This window comes from Hibiscus syriacus, unplaced genomic scaffold (assembly GCF_006381635.1).
Source record: "Hibiscus syriacus cultivar Baekdansim isolate YM2019G1 unplaced genomic scaffold, ASM638163v2 tig00110893_pilon, whole genome shotgun sequence".
In the NCBI taxonomy this organism is placed as follows: Eukaryota; Viridiplantae; Streptophyta; class Magnoliopsida; order Malvales; family Malvaceae; genus Hibiscus; species Hibiscus syriacus.
Genome location: NW_024062901.1, coordinates 895,381 through 907,393, shown reverse-complemented (window position 1 = coordinate 907,393; position 12,013 = coordinate 895,381). Strand labels below are relative to the sequence as shown.

Genomic DNA, 12,013 nt, shown 5'->3' with positions numbered 1-12,013 from the left:
AACTGGTTTTTTCTCCCATGGAATGAAATTGTAGAAAGAGTGGAAACTAATTGCATGCAATTAGCTAAATTAGTAAATTCTAACTTAATACAAATCCAAATATCAGACCATTTTTGACAATTGTGAAATGCTTTCGACTGAGTAATTTATTTATCAATATCTTCCTATCATTATACAACACTAATTTTTAATTGAATTTTTTTTCTTTTATATTATCTTAATTCCATCCATGAATATAGTGAAGTTGTGATCCGCAAGTATTTCAGTTAAATATAGAAATAAAAAAAAAAAAAACATATCAGATTGCCATGCATGAATCAAAGGGGGGGGGGACGTGTTTAAAGAAAAAATATGAGAGTGAGATAGATTAAAGGAAAATTGGGAGGAGGGGGGGGGGAAGCAGACGGCGTAAACAAGGTAAAGAAAAGAGTCTATAGCAGAAAGAAATCTAAATCTTATTGGGAGGAGCAAGAGATGGAAGGATTTCATTTGTATTCTATAAACCAAAAGCGAAGACGAAGGAAATTTTGGCCACACAAATACTTGCAGAGAGGTCTTCATGTCAAATCTCTTCTCAAAATTTAATTCTCAACTCTTCTTACCGGAAAATAAGGTGTTTTCTTTCTCCCTTTCTTACCCAAAAATTAAATCCCAAGTCATCTTACCGGAAATATAATGCTGCAAAAACACATTTTAGTTATTCACAATTTGATTAATATAATTTTAATATGTTCTATGTCAACTATATTAATAAAAAAATTGATTGATTTAGTATTGATATTTTTAAATTCTCAATTAAAATATTTTTGAAATTTAGTGACCAACTTGAATTCAATCGATAGATCTTGAGTCTTTCTCCGTTAATTCTGTCTCGGTGTCCCAGCTTGCTAAAACTACTCCACCTGGTCTTCAGAAAATGGAGATGAAAGCTTCTTTAGAATCATTAAAGTCGTTCTCGAGGCCGAGGGCCGAGGGAGCACAGCCGCAAAAGGAGGGGAATGAATCGCTAGACGAAGACGCATATCTGAGTTTGAGTGACTTGTCTAAGATCATACTTCCTCCTTTGGGTTCTTCAACCTATAACCACAGCAACCAAACCAATTCCAGATGGATTATCTCTCCTATGGATTCAAGATACAGGTATAATGGTATAATATTATGGATTCAAATTGCTTAGTGGGTTTTACTGTGAAATGGATAATAAGTGCAGGTGCTGGGAAACGTTCATGGTGATGTTAGTGTATCATTTGGCATTTGTTTACCCTTTCGAAATAGCGTTTTTGACTCCGGTTCCACCCGTTGCACTCTACGTCGCCGACACCGTTGCGAATTCTTTCTTCGCCGTTGATATCGTCTTGACGTTTCTTGTTGCTTACATCGATTCAACTACTCAACTGCTCGTCCTTGACCGCGAAAAGATTGCCAAGAGGTTTGTTTCTCTACTCATTTTCACATTTGCATAAAAAAAACGGTTTTCACTAATTTAAATAAAAACATTAATCTTTATATTATAAAAAAGGTAAACTACTTATTTAGTCACCCAACTATCTCTTTGGTTCCGTTTTGATCAAACAATTATCACTTTGGTTCCGTTTTGGTCACTCAACTTTTTTCGTTTTGCAAAATCATCACTAACGTTATGTTTTGATTTTATTTTGGTCACATGCCGTTAAAAAGTTATTAGAACTTCTTACGTAAACTTTTTTAAAATTTTTTAATGATAACGTGACATTACCTTATATCACAGTTAACTTTTTAGAAGCGAGTGAGCAAAATGAAACAAAAACATAACGTTAGTGATGATTTTGAGAGAAAAATAGTTGGATGACCAAAACGGAACCAAAAAAAATAGTTGGGTGACTAAAAATGTAGTTTACCCTATAAAAAATAAGAACTGTAAGTTAAATATCAAATTGAATAAGTACATTAAAATGGAATTGGGGTGTAGGTACCTTTCAACATGGTTCATAATGGATTTGGCATCAACTATCCCATTTGAGGCACTTATCCGTTTGTTGTTTACCAAAAGCAAATTAGGCCTCTCTTATTCCTGTCTAGAATTGCTCAGATTTTGGCGACTTAGGCGAGTCAAGGAGTTTTTCACCAGGTTTTTTTGCTTTATTTTTATTACTATGTATACCTATCTAAATAAATCTTCATTCATCTCTGTTTTACATCAAACTAACTTTTTATATTTCTACTCTTCATTTAGGCTGGAGAAAGATATTAGATTCAGCTATTTCATCGTCCGATGTGCTAAGCTTCTTTCTGTGAGTGAAAGCTAGGTCTAATTATGTCTCTAGTCCCTTTACTGCACCGAAATTCGGAACTTATTCCTCTTTGAATTTTCATAATCTGATCCCTCTACCCTTGAAAATTTATTAGCTAGTCCAAATTGATAACATAATTTCTGTGTATTAAGGACAACTTTTTTTAGGTGGGACTTAATTGAAACTATTATGTTATCACCTAAGGCCTTGTTTTTTGGTTCCGTTCTCTTCAACCCATCAGCCCTGTACTGACGATTTGTTGATGCATAATGATATGCAGGTGACATTGTTTCTGGTGCATTGCGCTGCCTGTTTTTACTACTTGATGGCTGACAGGTATCCGCACGGGGAAGGACGTGGATCGGGACAGTGAACCCGCATTTCAGGGAAACAAGCCTTTGGTTCCGTTATATCTCAGCTTTATACTGGTCCATCACCACTATGACCACAGTATGTTATGCTGACTTTCATGCTGTGAACATGGCTGAAATGATCTTTACCGTCTGCTAAATGATCTTCAACCTCAGCTTGACTGTTTAGATAATCGGTAACATGACAAATTTAGTCGTCGAAGGAACTAGACGTACCATGGAATTCGTAAGTACTTCTGTCTACTTTTATAATGCCATTAGTTAGTCCGACTAAATGCTGATGGATTCCAACATGTAAAAGGACTATATCACAATGTTGAGAACAGTAGAGAGACCTAAATCATAATTTGACCATTATATAAATCCGATTTTTCATGAATTTTGTTGTGGATGGTGCAGAGGGATAGTATTGAATCAGCTCCAAACTTTGTGTCTAGAAACCGGTTACCCTCAAGGTTAAGAGAGCAGATATTGGCTTACATGTGCTTGAGGTTTCAAGCCGAGAGCTTGAACCAACAGCATCTCATTGAACAATTCCCAAAATCCATTTATACAAGCATTTGCCAGCATTTGTTTTTACCAACGGTAGAGAAAGTATACCTGTTCACTGGCGTTTCAAGGGAAACTCTTCTCCACCTGGTAAGGCTACTGTCAAAATATGTATGAGAGTGTGTTTATGCAGCTAGCACAAGAAATGTTGAATATTGGGATGATCTTTCAAAATTCATTAGGCCTCAAAAATGAAAGCCGAATATGTACCACAGAGAGAGGACATGATGATGCCGAATGACGCGCCGGATGACGTCTATATCATCGTGTCGGGGGAAGTGAAGATCATCGAGTGTGAGATGGAGAAAGGGGAAGTGATTGTAGGAATCTTATGTTCTGGGGATATGTTTGGTGAAACCGGTGCACTTTGTAGCAGACCACACAGGTATACTTTCCGAACGAAGACGCTTTGTCAGATATTGAAGCTCAAAACCGCCGATCTGATCCAAGCAATGGAGGCCAAACATAAGGATAATGTTGCTATCCTTAAAAACTTCCTTTGGGTCGGTTCATTTGCTAGTTTTCGATACCTTATTTATTGTCCCTCCCCTGCTTGTTTCATTAAATAACATATGTAACTTGTGCAGCATCACAAAAGGCTTAAGGATATTACAAATGGAAGCTCAAAAATGGAGGGTCGAGAAGAAGATGGTGATCCGAGAAACATGTCTATCAGCTTACTCGATGTGGCCTACACCGGCATTGCTGCTTTCCTGGATGAGCTTCTCAAGGCAAGATTGGACCCCAACAAAGGAGATTGTAAAGGCAGAACTCCGTTGGTAAGTTTTAGTTCTAAGAAAAATGACGAGTTCAGTTCATATATGTAAGGATCGTGATTAACACGCTTTGTATGATTCCTTAGCACATAGCTGCACCAAAAGGTCATGAAGAATGTGTATTGGTGCTCCTCAGGCATGCTTGCAATGTGCATTTACGAGGTAAGAATTAGACATTATAATGCATTATTTAAATCCAATTTATCTCGGAATTTAATCAAATTACTGATCATATGCACCAGACATGAATGGCAACACTGCACTATGGGATGCATTATCCTCGAAGCACCATTCAATATTCAGGATCCTATACCATTGTGCCTCCATTTCCGACCCATTCACCACCGGTGATCTCTTATGCACTGCATCCAAAAGGAATGATCTGACCGTGATGCAAGAGCTTCTGAAACAAGGACTAGATTTGGATGCGAAGGATCGCTCTGGATTAACAGCATTGCAGGTTGCCACAAAAGAGAAACATAACCAAATGGTTAATCTACTTGTAACGAATGGAGCAGATATCATAAATGCAAATATATACGAACTTTCTACCTCGACATTGGATGAAATGCTTCAGAAGCGAGAGATCGGTCATCAAATCACTGGGACCGACTCAGTATCATTCTTGTCAAAGCTTGGAGCAGGCAATCCAAGGGTTCGCATTTATAAAAGCCATCCTTTAATTAGGAAAGAATCCAGTTGCATGGAGCCCGGGAAGCTAATAAGGGTGCCAGATTCACTTGATGAGCTAAAGAACCTTGCAGGTTCAGATCATAGCAGATATATATATAGTCTTATATCTCGTTTTCTTCATGAAAAAATAACATTTTTACTCATTTGTCGCAGGACAAAAACTCGGGATCGATGCCAGAATCGCAACTGTAACAGATGAAGCAGGGGCCAAAATCGAGTCCATCGAACTGATTCGAGACAACGATAAACTTCACGTTTTTGAAAATACAATACTTGGATCTTGAACTTAGGTGGGTTGATTCAAATAGACAGACTCAAAAGGAGGTGTCGAGATTAGTCTCAAACGAACAACAAATCACCATATGAAAAAACACAAACTCCATGAACTTGATGATTCTTCAGCAGCGTGCTTAGTCCAAAAGGAAGGCACGAACTTCTACAGTTTGAAAAATGAGTAGGCTCACACAATCGGGGAACTGTTTTTTTCTTCCCTTAGAATGAGATTAGGATTCTCTTTTAGAAATTAACAACATTTTATTTTTCTAACAGCTTGAGAAAATGATGGAACAATTTCAAATCAGTAATACCAATATCATATCCTTAATAAATAAAATTAATCACTTTAAATAAATAGATTAAATGTTTTGCGCGTAAAAAGAAGTGATATTTAATGTTACCCATCGACATATATATACCATAAAATAAATTTTAATAGTTAGATGGCTTAAACCATATGAATTGAACTTTTTAAATTGGAAATTGGGTGCACATTACAGTGTGGTTTTTGTTTGGATGTGATGTTTTGGGACCCAAATCCATATTGAAAAATGATGTTACAAGACGTGATTGAACCACAAGAATATGTATTGTAATGCAAAGTGATCATTGTCGAAAGTGTTGTCCTTTCAGGACAGCTTGTTGCCTAATCTATTCCAACTAACAGATTTTGCAGATGAGGTTCGACCAGCATTAACACGTAATTTGGGGGGGGGGGGTCCTTTGTATTTATTATGAATGTATTAAAAGACGAATTCTTGACTTAAATATAATAATATTCCTTTCAAAAGTTAAAAACAGATCAATCTTAAATTTGATGCCTGAAATGGAATGTTGGTTCTTGAAAAGCAGAGCAAAAGAATCCACATTGTAAAGAGTAAACATAAATTAATGCTTAATCTCTCTAATTCAGAACAAATCTATTATCTCTATTCCCACTTGGAATACAAACAGAACATCACGATCTAGGGAAAATATATATAATTCCTAATTTAAATATATATATATATAATAAAATGATTTTAAATTTTAATAACTAAACTGAAATTAATTTATGTTGGAATGAATGGATTCATGGTGTTGATTTGGGTTCACGCTACAGAGAAAAAGGGAGAGTATGTTGGAGAAGATGGAAAAAAAGGGGCAAAAGCCGAAGGGCACTCAATTCAAAAGGATAACAAAATCAAAATGGAAGGAGGAGGAGAAGAATCTGAATCAAAAGACAGTCAAACTATTACAGCCCCAAGGAACAAAATCTAACTTATATTAATCATACTAAACAGAAATCCCTTTGCCTACTCTGCAAACTATAATGAAAAGAAGCTTATGAAGTTTCCATTGATTCAACTTTCTCTTTGCTTAAAAAAAATGTAGGCGACAACAGATTCACAATCATCGCCTCCACTCTGTGGGAAACACACATGATTACACCCAACAACAACAATACCTTTTCACCATTGAAGACTGAGCTCTAATATTCACCACTTCTCTTCTCTACTAACCCTTTCCCAATATAAATACCCATCAGTCTCCATCACCTTTTTCCACCTTCTTCTTCTTCTTCTTCTTCTTCTTCTTTGTTTACCAGTTAGTTTTTTTTTTTATTGTTTATTATGGATCCTTCTTCATGCTCCAGTACTTCATCCGTAAATGGATTCTACAACTTGCTGAACCGAGGGCTTGAGGAACTGGATTGCTCCTTCGTTTCTTGTAACTTGTTGTCGATCCAGTTCCTTCAAAAGATCTTGTCTTCGCTTCGATCTTTTCATTCCCAGTTGACCCTTTTGGTCCAAAAGCTTCATCTTCCTGTAGGAGAAAAATGGCTAGATGAATACATGGATGAAAGCTCTAGGCTTTGGGAAGCTTGTCTTTTGCTAAAATCTGGTATTTCTGGGATTGAAAGCTATTGTTCTTCGGCTACAAATATTGCTTCTTCTCTTGATCATCATCACCACTTCAATCTACAGTTTTCTCGCCAGGTTAGTGCAAAGCAAAAACCAAAAGCAAATGGTTAAATTTTATTTTTGGTCCCTCCATTACTCAAATTTTTCTGTGTAGGTGATACGGGCAATAGTGGGGTGCCAAAGGGAAATTGTGGGGCTGGAAGAGGAGAACAGGAACCTAATAGAAACAAGAGCAAGACAACTGTCACTTGGATTCGACGAAAAAATCGTCGTCGAATCGAAGCTGAACGGTTTCAACGGCTTCCGAGGCGTTCTCTACGCAATGAGGAACGTCAGTTCATTGATCCTAATGATCCTCCTTAGCGGTCTCGTCTACTACTGCCCGGAACTGAGCTTCGTCCACGGCGAACACGAAGGGCACATGATATTCGGGTCACCGTTCATGGTCTCGATATCAAGGCTCCACCAAAGGGTATCTAATGAAATGTATCAAAACGGCGGCCAACAAGCCGGGATCATGTTATACGAATTCCGAGAAGCAAAGGTGGCCTTGGAAGAGCTGAGGGAGGAAATTGAAAAGATGGTGAAATACGGATCACTGGAAAGCGAAATAATCCGAGACAAAATCGACAACTTGAACAGTTGCTTCGGGTTATTGAGATGTGGAGTGGAGACCATAATTGGACAAATCGATGATTTCTTTGATGAAATAGTTGAAGGGAGGAAAAAGCTTCTGGACATGTGCACTCATAGGTAAGTTTAACTTTGTGTACATGTGAAAGCTGTAGTAGTGATTTAGAAAGTGGAGGAAAAAGAATAGAAGAGAAGAGAATCAGTTGTTAAGTGGCATCATGTCACGTCACTCTATTTCTTCGTTTTTATTTTAATATTTTTCTCTTTTGCCCCACCTTTTTATTTTTGTTTGAAGTCAAGTGTTTGCAGCTGCAATTGTGTTGAAGGAAACTCTTTTTCTAATGAAAACCCAGAATATGATTCTTAAAGATAAATATATCAAACACACAAGGCCGATTCTTCTTCTTCTGTTAGGTTAAGGAGAATGAAAATTTAGTAATGCAAAAATCCAGCTATAAAATCTTACATCTATGCAAAAATAGAGGTCGAATTGTGGTTTGAGTACCTCTGCCATATGAAGATTTGGTAATCAGCCCTTTACTTTGATACAGCAATTTGACCAAATAATTAACCATTGAAACTAACAGCAATTTCCCATGCAAAAAGATGATTGGAATTCACGAAAAGAACAAGAGACCCTTAAAGAAAAGATTACACCTAAAAAGGATTTGATTGCCACCTGCCAACAAGACGCTCTTGAAAAACTAATGAGACAATGACTCATTTTCGGTAATTATTGTTTATGAATGTGGGTCTTGACTTGTAAAATGTTCAAATAACCCAATTTCCCCCCAAGATTTAACACTTTAGCTAATTACAATAATTATATTGGCGGGGGGATTTTGAGTGGGAAAAAGAAATCCCCTCAAGATCTGAAATACTGGTGGGTTTCAATGATTTTGGGAAACCAGTGGACCTCATGAAACTGGGAAATGGTTGGTTCAAACGTATCTTTTTGCAATTTCCATGGGCGATTCTCTAGAGTTGTGATAGTAAATTACTAATCATTTCGGTCGTGAAACAATGATGGAAGAAGTGGCCTCAACCACAGTGCCAAACCCATACACTTTCCTAACTTCTCTTTCACCCTTTTCCTTTTCCTTTTAATACCTTCTTTCTTATCATTGCAGCTATCACCGAGTTTTTTTTCCCTTCCGTTTCTAGGGTTTTTACTTGTTTAGTTTAAACTGATCACGTCCTACATTTAATTTTTGTAGATAAATTTTCTAATGAGATTTTTTTTTGCATATAAACTTTAAACTCGGAATTTGTTTAAGCGATAACAAATTACTTAACATTTAAATTAATCTACATTAGTACTATTATTGAATTTTTAATTTGGGTGGATTTTATATTAAATTAGGGAAATACTAATGTTATAAAAAAAAAGAATGAAGATAGTGGAGATAGAACTGAGCATTGGATCGAGTCCAGTCGAAAAATTCGAGTTATTTGAGTTGACGAGTCATATTTTACAACTCAAAGTTGATTTGAAATTTTTTCGAGTCGAATTTTGAGTTTCTGTTTAAATTTAATTATAAATATTTATTATATTATGATAACATTTGATTCCAATTTAAATGGTTTTTATAATCATATACAATACATATATTTTTATTCATATCTTTTTCATATGTGATATACATATATCATTAAGAGTCAAGGCACTTGACTCAAACTTCAAAATTAATCTAGTAATTACTAAAAAAAATTGAGTTATTCAAGTTACTAATCGAGTTATTCAAGTTGTATTTATAGCTCAATTTGAACTTAAAATTTTTCCGAGTCGAGTTTATGAAAATCGAAGTCAATTTAAGGCGATTTTTTCAAGTCAAATCGAATAAAAAATATATTTGTTGAGTCGAGTCAAATTTTGCTCACCCTCTAAATGAAGAATTAATTAAGAAAATAAGATAAATGTTACAATAACTATTAAAGTCATCGATCATTAAAATTAATTTTAGTAAAGTGATTTGTAGTAGTAGAAGAGATTCAAGAGAAAGAAAAAATAAATAAAAGAAATTTTACGCCAATATTATCGTTTAACAGATGGCATCGAAATAGGGGGGGAAAACATAATATCAACTACGATTTTATAAAAAAAACAAATTGGTGACCAAAATAGAAAAGAAGTAATAGATTGGTGGCTAATAGTATGATTTACTCTATATTTAAGATCTACACAAATCATTTATTCTTAGTTACAAATGAAATATTATTACTATCAAAATCAAGTAACTATAGTATATATTAATAATAAAATAAATCAAATCAATATATAATTAGACGAACTTCGTTAAATAAGAATATTTGGAGATTTTGCTTATATGAGTGGTGTGTTGAAGTTAAGCCTTAAATTGAAAAGATCTAACCAAAAAATATAATATATTAAGTTTGATGAGAAAATTGAAAATATTTAAAGTACAATGAGTAAAAAAAGAGAGAGAATAAAATTGGGCTATCAAATTTATAATTTACCCATAAAAATAGGTTTACCCCCTAAGCAACGGCTCTCCCATCAGTATTCTTCTCCTACAAAAATACTTAAACCCAAAATTTTACTTTAAAATATCACATTTTTTATTACTCAATCTAATAGTATTACTTATGTGATATGGTCAATCTTAACACATTAACTCTAATGATGGTTTTAACCCCCTACTATACTTTCATTTGGTATCTATGTTTTTATAATATTATTATTTAATCTAAATTGATAATATTGATCAGTTTCTGTTAAAATAATAGCATGATTTTTTTGGAAGAATTTTAGGGATTCAATTATATATAAATTCAGGGTAAAGTACACGAGTAGTACTTGATTATAGGATCCTCTGACTATTAAAAGTTACAAAATGTTCCTCCGACTATATGGCATTGATTTATTGAGTCCCTGACTATTAAAAGTTATAAAATGGTCACCCAACTATTCATATGTTCCAAACTTATCATTTTCTGTTAAAAATTTGACGGTCGTCTAACCTTGGACGTTAACATGTTGATTGGAATATGATATTCATTTGAGATTCCAAGATCATATTTTATCACATCCTAGTCAGCAGGTTAACGTCCAACTTAAACTATCGTCATTTTTTAACAACGAAAGTCAAGTTTGAAACATATGAATAATCAGATGACTATTTTATAACTTTTAATAGTAATGATACACAACAAACTAACAAAGCAACACCCTATAACAAGATGATCACTTTATAACTATTAATCAAATGGCTCAATAAATAACATCTTATAGTCTATAAATAACTTTTATACTTTACCCCTAAATTTATTAGTAATTACAAATGATTACTTGGATTTTCACATTACCTTAATTGTGTGGTCAAATACTAATAAAAAAATCTATGTTAACATTTTAAAACACTAGTAAAATGAATTTATGTTCACACTTTTTTTTCATGCATAGGTGCGACCTATGGAAAAGAAATCTTTTTTCCTGGCATGATACCTAGAGGATATTGTTCCATTTTAGACCCAGTAGGCAATAGACGTCTAATTGAAAAAAAACATGTCCTGACTAGATATTGGAACTCGTAATTGTAGAACTACAATCTCTTTTGTCTCTTGTCCCAAAGTGTGTAATGAAAATGTTTGAAGCTGCTGCAGTAAAAAGGAGTTGGGGTTTTTAAATTTTTGAACTAATTCGGTTAATCGATCGAATCGAATTAGTTCAGTTAATTCGGTAAGTCACCGAATTAATTCGGTCGGGAAACGGTTAAGGATTTTTTTAAAATTCGATTAACGATTAATTCGGTTCGAAATCGATTAATTAACCGAATTAACCATATATATATATATATATATACAGCCCGTCAGGCAGCCCAAATGCCCAATGCCCCAATCCATTTGAAAATTAAAACCCAAATGTCCCAATCAATTTTAATTAAATAAAATAACCTAAAAACTAAATGTAAACTTTTACTTTCAATCTCATCTCACGATTCTCACCACCCGAGCCTTCATCAAACGTCAAACCCTCGTTCCCTCTCTCTATCTATCTCTCCCTAATCTCAGTTTTACTCTCTCGAATCTCGATTCAGGTTAGCTTTCTAACTTAAAAATTCTAGATTTCTCTTTGATTAGTTTACTTCCCCCTAAAAATTTTAATTACTTATTTGATTTAGGATTTGTGTTTAATATCGTTTCTGTGTTTGGGATTTTTGCTATTTTCTTTCATTTGTTTAATGTTTCTGGAATTTGCATATTTTTCCTATCTATTAGTTATCACTCGAATCATTATTACTATTTCGTTGAATGAAATCGAATTGCTTTTGACATATTTTTGTTTGTCGTTTCTCCTATGTTTCCCCCCTCTTATTCGAAATGAGTTCTTCTGGAAATGATATAATTGATTGTTTTGAAACATAAAAATATTAAATTCTAAAATTCTAAAAAATTTCAATTAATTCGAAAATTAACCGAAATTTATTCGGTTCGGTTAATACTTTCATAAAAAAGTTCGGTTCGATTAACGGTTAAAGAAAAAAAATTCGATTAATTCGGTTACAGGTAATTCGATTCGT

General features: G+C 34.3%; 1 protein-coding gene and 1 pseudogene across 1 annotated transcript; both read left to right on the top strand.

The window, feature by feature from the left end:
• The first annotated feature begins 916 nt into the window (after positions 1-916).
• LOC120145343 lies at positions 917-4,966 on the top strand (annotated as a pseudogene).
• A 1,254-nt stretch (positions 4,967-6,220) lies between these two features.
• Positions 6,221-7,746, top strand: LOC120145359. The gene is made up of 2 exons (XM_039159214.1): positions 6,221-6,914; positions 6,994-7,746. The coding sequence occupies exons 1-2, from the start codon at positions 6,549-6,551 to the stop codon at positions 7,594-7,596; spliced, it is 969 nt and encodes a 322-aa protein (XP_039015145.1). The 5' UTR covers positions 6,221-6,548; the 3' UTR covers positions 7,597-7,746.
• The last annotated feature ends 4,267 nt before the right edge of the window (positions 7,747-12,013 follow it).

Coding starts and splice junctions, on each gene's coding strand:
- LOC120145359 (XM_039159214.1), top strand. CDS start 6,549: ATGGATCCTTCTTCATGCTCCAGTACTTCATCCGTAAATGGATTCTAC. Junction 6,915..6,993: donor ATCTACAGTTTTCTCGCCAG/GTTAGTGCAAAG, acceptor TTTTCTGTGTAG/GTGATACGGGCAATAGTGGG.